The sequence below is a fragment of the Papaver somniferum genome, chromosome 4 (genome assembly GCF_003573695.1).
Source record: "Papaver somniferum cultivar HN1 chromosome 4, ASM357369v1, whole genome shotgun sequence".
NCBI lineage: Eukaryota > Viridiplantae > Streptophyta > Magnoliopsida > Ranunculales > Papaveraceae > Papaver > Papaver somniferum.
In genome coordinates, this window is record NC_039361.1 from 106,278,772 (window position 1) to 106,285,907 (window position 7,136).

Consider the following 7,136-nt stretch of genomic DNA (forward strand, 5'->3'; position numbering starts at 1 on the left):
TATTTCTTCTTGAATATTTTTTCCAGCATTGATTGTGGGTGAGTTTCGCCTCATTTCTCTTCTAATCGATCTTGAATATGATTTTGTAATGCTTCTCGATCTTCTACTTTGTAGTCTCATATTTTCCATCCTCAATTCGTGATTTTGCCTTGTTAGATTTGCACGTTCTTCTGCCTCAGCTCTTCTTTCTTCATGTATTCTTCGTCTCAACGTTTCTGACGCTCCAATTTCTTCATCTCCATGAGTTATTCCTTCATATGCTTCTTGATTTCTCTCTGTCTGTCTATAGTTTCTGGTTTGTTGCTCTTCTGCTACTTCTTCTGCCGAATTTGATTGCCAAGTGTGTATACTCACCCTATCATAATTTGTATTCCTCCCTTGTACTAGTGTTTGTTGAATTTGTGGTTGAATTTGATTTTCTCTATTACTTCTCATTCTAGTAGATTCTCCCATTTCACTTCTTTCTCTCCCAACAATTCTCTTGCTTCTTCTAACACCAGTCGGTTGTTCTGATGTATTTTTTCTCCTAGCCATTTCTTCAATTTTAACGATTTGCAAGAAATTATGTAAAATTATTAATCAATCACTCCAAATCTTTACAAATCTCAATATTAATCTTCATTTTTTTCTAGAATAATCCCTGTTTCTAGCGCCATTATGTAGTTGCAGGAAATCCTACACTACACCCCTCATATGATTTCATTATTATTCAACTCATTTTAGGTCTACACTCTTAATTTTATTGATCAATCTTTGAATGTTCTTACAAGAAAAGATAAAGTAATCAAGAATGACCTCCGCTCTAGACTTTATCTCTCCTATTTACTTGTTTCTTACTCAAAAAGATCTCTCTCTTTCTTTACAACTTGAACGACTATTTATAGGGAAATACATAGTGGATGACAACTAATCTGTCCTTTATTTTCGGGTATGGTTTGCGACATTCTCGCAACCTTACAAATGTTAATTTCGCAATCTTTCTAATTTTTGCAGAACTATCACATCTTTCTCGTGATTCTAGCTGACGTCGTTTATCGTATCATTTCTGAAATTGTTCTGCGACGCTGTTGTGTTGTGTAATTGATAATTTCGCTGAGACGTTATCGTTGCGAGATTCTGATCCTACATATTCATGGTTAATAAGTTATCACCAAGACGAGATTTGGCAAGACGTGAAGATCTCATCAAATTATAGAAAGATATTCTGGAAGCGATACAAAATTATTTGAATAAAATAATTTTGTTAAGTTTAGAGTTTGTTTAGGAGAAGTTATTTGTGTAAGGAACTCCAAAAACGAAAAATTAGGAGGACTTTATTGATTAATAAAAATTATTTTATTTTCATTAAGCTTGTTAAGTTCATTGATTTTGATTTTAATTTTAATTTATAGTTGTAGATGGGGAAGTTCGGATAACGGGAAAATGTGTTATTTCAAGATCAGAGGAAAAATGGTAATTCCACAACTAGTGGTGAGTCATCATTTTGAGCCAATAGTTGTTTTCAAGGATCAACAACGCGAAAGTGGGAATTGGACATGAAAGGGAGCTATGAATGCAAGTTCAAACCTCATATCCAAAAGATAAAGCTAAATCCCATAGGACAAAACTCAAATCTCATGAGAAAGATTCATCCCTTGGTCTTCAAGCCACCCACAACCACGATTTCTAGTATACATCCCCGTGAGACACTGCTGGTCGTGATGCCATGACCCCAAGCGCACTCCCTCGATGAGATACTTCTAGTCACGTAGGTTCTGTAGCGTGTAAAACGTCCTTGGTGAACTTGTGAACCAGAATAACCATGATTTCAGCATGTCTTCGCGAGACGCAGCTGGTTGTGATGACATGATTCCTAGTATACATCCTCGAGGGGATACTGCTGGTCAGGTAAAGTCTGTAGATGCGTAAAAACGTTCTCGACGTACTTATGACCCTAAAACGAAGAAATGTGTTTCTCCTGTAAGCACGACTCATCCTATTTGAGATGAAGGAATGAATCGTAGCATATCATCGCGAGATACATTGGTTATGTCTATTCTAGGACCTGACTCGACTTACTGAGGCATACGTATTATTCTTATGACGACATCCCCACGAGATACGCTGGTTATTCTACCTCCGGGCCCTTTCGATAGTCTCCTAGAACATCGTTACGAGATACACTGGTCATGTCGATCCTACTATACAGACAAAATTGACTCCTAGCACATCTGCACAAGATACGCTGGTGAAAGACAAGTGATCCTAGGTCTCGCAGAGACGTTATTAGGCATGCGAGCCTCCCTTTCTCTCAAATATTTCTCAAGTGACTTCGGAGAGACTCAACAGCATGAGCCAAACCTCAGGCGACAACCTCGACCGCGCGACCCAAACCTCAGAAGGCCTCAATCACGTGAGAGAAGCCTCTGACAGCCTCATGCTCATCCGAGCTGAACCAGCTTGTCTGGAGAGTCTTAAGCAAGCAGAAGACTCAGCACAAGCCTCGTCTAGTGATCATGAATCTTTCTCGGCGTCTCAAACATACTCACAGCTAGTAAATTTGGCCTGAAATGTACATGTTTATCCAAAAACGTGGATAAGCTCCATTGAGATCCTTGTGCTCAACAAAGAGACCCATGAGCAATAATACAGTCTCTACATGACATATGTTAACACAAAAAGAGAGGGGGATCCTAATCTCATCTCCTCTCACACTCTACACACGATTTCTGAGGAATTTCATGTCTTTTCACGTGGTTTGTCCTAGTCACCCTCTGAATTAGTGAATATCTCTCTATCCTAGCCAACGCCGACAATAAAAAATGTTTTTCTCTCTAAATACGTCATCACAAAAGTTGACTCAGTCACACACATATGGTGGGTATCAATTAGGATTTTGGTCTGGCGGTCTACGACACGTGCGAGAGATACCTGACCTATTTCTCACCACAGAAGAGAGTATAAACAGTGGAATATAGAGATAAAATCAGCCTAGTTTAAGTAATCCCTATCACCGACCTGAGATTAGAGAAGTCAACTATAAATAGGTCTTTTATGTCTCCAAGCTAACACACAACTCATAAACTCTCAGAGAAATTACAAGTTCTCTGATCTCTCTCTTCATCTGCTTTGCTCCCTAAGACCGTCCCTAAGCCTCCTTCACTGTGATTGAACCATCCTTTGAACGGCCATTGTGTGTGGTTTAGGCAAAGACTATTCGTGCTCAACCTCCCGTAGCTTACTTTAAAAATCCCTTGAATCCCACTTTTAGCGTCTCACCGGTTTTAGGTAAGTATAATAGTCAGGTTATTCCTGAGTTCTAAATAAATATTTTCTTTATGGTTGTGATTCTTCGAAATTGTGAGGTTTGGATCGTTCGTTCATAGTCGTTATTCCTAGCAATGATTTGAGGTCTACACAAACCATCTCTTTTCTTTATTTTCTGAAACATGAGCTACATCAACAGCTCTTTAACGCTTCCATTCCGCATCAGTTTGTATGAGCTAACTCCGGTGCTTTTATAATAATGCTTGTAACACCCTAAGTAAGGTTGTCAACTTATCTTTAAATTTCACTTCAAATTTCAGAAAGGAAAAAGGAAAAAAAGAAAGAAAAGGTTACCCCGCCCGTATCCAACTCCAACTGAACCTTTTACTCCGCGGATGATCCATGTCCTTGCCCATATTAGCTAAAGCGACCAAAACCAGACTCAATCTCAGCCTACCACAGCCTTGGACTCGGTGAGTTATGGTTATCTATACAAACAGATTCAATGCCACACACAAAACCTCCACCTGAATCAGAGAGAAATGGAAACCTTAACTTTTCCTTTCCCTCTTTTCAGTCCAAACAACAAAATTTACCATAATCACAGCTCCATTTCCTACAAATCCAATCTCTCTAATTTCTCCAAAGCTTTAGCTACAAAAACCCCTAATAATCAAGTTACAATCAAACCACCTCCCCCAGAATTTGATTTCAGGTCTGAAATTTCAGACATTTCATTAAAGAATATCACTAAATTACATCCAGAATTACTTGATTTAGTTGAAAGTGGGAATTTGGTAGTAATTCAGAAGAACCTGTTTGGTCCTGTTCCTTTATGGAGAACTGAATTTATGGAACCAGAAGAGATTTGGTTGATTGGAACTAATCATATCTCTAAACAATCAGCAATGGATGTTGAACGTGTTGTAAGAACTGTGAAGCCGGATAACGTCGTGGTTGAGCTTTGTCGAAGCAGGCAAGTGTAGTTCTTAACCTAATATCTGGTTTGGTTTCATTTTCATTTCTTGGTGCATTTTGTGATTTCATCAAATAGGCTAATAACCTTCACAGTTTAAATTATAGATTATATATCCTTATCTGTTGTAATGTCAGTATCTCAGTTCATATTGTACTTTCAACAGCCTAAAGATATAGAACTAACTTCAACTCTTACAGAGTTCACTTTCAGAGCTGGGATTATGTACATTTCGGATGAGGGGAAGTCTGTTCCGAATATGAAGTCCAATATGTTTTCATTGAGTGGAAATGGTTTTTTTGGGGCTGTCAATCGCAGCATAAACTTGGGTAAGTCCTATATTAGTCGAATTGTGAGTCAAGACTATGATCATACCAACTGTTCTGAGTTCACTAAATTTGTAGTTTTTTATATGTTTAATGGGGAACCATAACTCGCTAACATATGAAAATGGTTGATTATGTGGAAATTCCTATACAGGGGGTCAAACTGCTCTTGCATTACGATTGCTTCTGGCAGTTTTTTCTTCAAAGCTATCTTCAGATGGCAATCAGGCATTCGGAAACGAGGTATGAAACTCCCAAATGCTGCAAAAACAACTACATTTAGTGGATAAAGACTTGGCCTCCACTATGGCAGTTATGGTTTCAAATCCCACTTAGGGACTGTTCTTAAATGGAGTGAGAAGAGTCCTTTTTAGAACCAATTTTCCTTAGGCTCCAAGGTGTAGCGAGCCTGATGGATCCTAATCGCTGTCAAAGAACTAGAGACAAATAATTTCAATGGGATACATTGGTATTCCTTGTTCTTACCAATTGAATTCTTCTGCGCTTTATGCTAGTTTCGTGCAGCTCGAAAAGCTTCTGAGGAGATAGGAGCTCAACTAGTTTTGGGTGATCGGCCAATTGAAATAACGGTATTGCCATTCAAAATTTCGTTACTATATCTATTGTTCTTTGAAGGATCTATTTCCCCCCTTTGAAGGGTCTATTGTTCTTGACGTCTGTTTATTAAGTGTAGCTATTTGTTGTTTGAAGCTGGAAAGGGCTTGGAATTCACTAGGATGGAATGAGAAACTAAGCTTGGTTACCTCTATTTTCCGTGGCATAGCTTCTCCAGTATCAGCTACGTCTCAGAGCAGTTTGAAGGTAAATCTCATATCTATAGAATAGGTTCTTTTTTTCCCTTCTCTATAATTGTAATAGAGAATAAAACTATACTGTCATAATGCAGAGTTCTGGACAAGACATGCTGAATCTTTTTGTTGCTAATTGAATTAGGTGTAAGGGAAGTTCTTGAACAATATTGACATAAAGTGTGGAATGCTGATTAATTTCACTATCGACTGCATATGCACTCTTCCATGACTCTACACTAGATTGAGTGGCGTCTTTGTGAATGCTGTCACTTAGCTAAATAACAGAACTTTAAAATACAAGAAGGAATAAAAATTTGTAAAGTGTTGAGGTATCAACTATCCACCATCAGGTTTTGAACTCAAATCCTACTAACAAAGTTAACAGCTAGCCGAAACATAGGGGGAGGAGGTGGGACTGTGTCAGGGTTTGAACGCATTGTCCTTAATCGAGTTTAATGAAAAGCAGAATTTCTCCTGAATAGTTTCTTGAATTTATGATCGTTGTTGGACATTTTGTTCCAAGTAACTCCCTACTCCCATCAAAGGGAGTGTCTTTATACAACATTTGAGCATGAATTACTGCTTATTTACTACGAGTCCACTATTTGTTATAGGAGCCTGAAAAAGATGTTAGTCCCTTTCAACTGTATGAGAAGCTGAGCTTTTCATATCCATCGCTTCTACAACCGCTAATACACGAGCGTGATACTGTAAGTAGAATGTTACTCTTGATAGTTTATCTTCCAGTTCGCAGGTAAGTGATTGATTGATGTTATTTGTGTTGACGTTGCTTTTGTGGGTCACTGACTCATTGTTTTTTTTTTTAGTATCTTGCTTGGTCACTGAAGAGAAGCAAAGCTGTGAATAACTGCAAGAGAGTCGTTGGGGTTATTGGGAAAGGCCATATGAATGGGGTGGTATATGCTTTGGTGTCAGATCTTGGAGACTTGCGATTTCGTGACCTTTGTGGCAAGGGGCCATTTGGCGGAAATCCTAATGGTTGGATCCAAACTGTTGGACAGAACCTAGTTAGAGATACTGTAATTGGTGTAGTGTTATGGTTTTTATACGAGCAGCTGAAAAGTAATGGACTCGTAAATTTCTGATAACTTGATTCTTTTGTGATCTCTGTAATAAAAAAAGGTGGTGTTCGTCACCTTGATCGAAGAGTCAATCGGTAGACAGGATTCACCGAAAAGGGTCATCTCACGGTCCTTATTGTCTGGATTTTGTTTGACTTGGACGACTGAGAATGATGGGGGCACACTTATTTAAAACGATTGGACAAAAGAAAAATCAAAAAAATCAAACTTCCCTCTCCTCTTTCTCTTCCTTCGTTCATCTTTCTCGGTCTGTTCCTCTCTATCTCCGCCTCAACCAAAACCATTTTTCTTTAAAAAAAATTCCAAATCAAAGTGTAATAAACATGAAATTGAAATACGTAAAGTAGTGATGATAGGCATGGCGTTGGATCTGATCTTCCGGCGTTGTTAAGAACTAAAACGCAAAGTTTGATTTTCACTTAAATCTGTATAGGTTAACTTTTTTGTCGTTTCAATTTCAGATATTCTTTAATTTTTTTCTTTTTAATTTCAGATAATCTTTGATTTCGTTTAGGGTTCTTTGCTCAACTCTTAACAAAACTCCCAAATCAAAATCTAACAGGGAATGATTTGGGAGTTGTTCAGACCTAAAACACAAAGATTGAAGCAAGATGCAGGGTGTATTTGATCTTATCTTAAATTAATATAGGTTAACCTTTTTTGGTTGTTTATT

The 7,136-nt window shown here is 38.0% G+C and overlaps 1 protein-coding gene across 2 annotated transcripts; it reads left to right on the plus strand.

Annotated features, from left to right (window-relative positions):
* The first annotated feature begins 3,713 nt into the window (after positions 1-3,713).
* On the plus strand, positions 3,714-6,551 carry LOC113276264 (traB domain-containing protein-like). Of its 2 annotated transcripts, none has more exons than XM_026525844.1 (7): positions 3,714-4,222; positions 4,436-4,551; positions 4,703-4,791; positions 5,064-5,138; positions 5,260-5,370; positions 5,975-6,070; positions 6,188-6,551. In XM_026525844.1, the coding sequence occupies exons 1-7, from the start codon at positions 3,789-3,791 to the stop codon at positions 6,464-6,466; spliced, it is 1,200 nt and encodes a 399-aa protein (XP_026381629.1). In that variant the 5' UTR covers positions 3,714-3,788; the 3' UTR covers positions 6,467-6,551. The 2 variants fall into 2 exon arrangements, with proteins under 2 accessions (XP_026381629.1, XP_026381630.1); XM_026525845.1 differs by having other exon boundaries at positions 4,046-4,222; positions 4,423-4,551.
* Positions 6,552-7,136: the final 585 nt, after the last annotated feature.

Excerpts from the sequence above, each read along its gene's own strand:
- LOC113276264 (XM_026525844.1), top strand. The coding sequence starts at position 3,789 with ATGGAAACCTTAACTTTTCCTTTCCCTCTTTTCAGTCCAAACAACAAA. Across the intron at positions 4,223-4,435 it reads GTTGAGCTTTGTCGAAGCAG|AGCTGGGATTATGTACATTT; the intron begins GCAAGTGTAGTT and ends GTTCACTTTCAG. Across the intron at positions 5,139-5,259 it reads ATCGGCCAATTGAAATAACG|CTGGAAAGGGCTTGGAATTC; the intron begins GTATTGCCATTC and ends TGTTGTTTGAAG.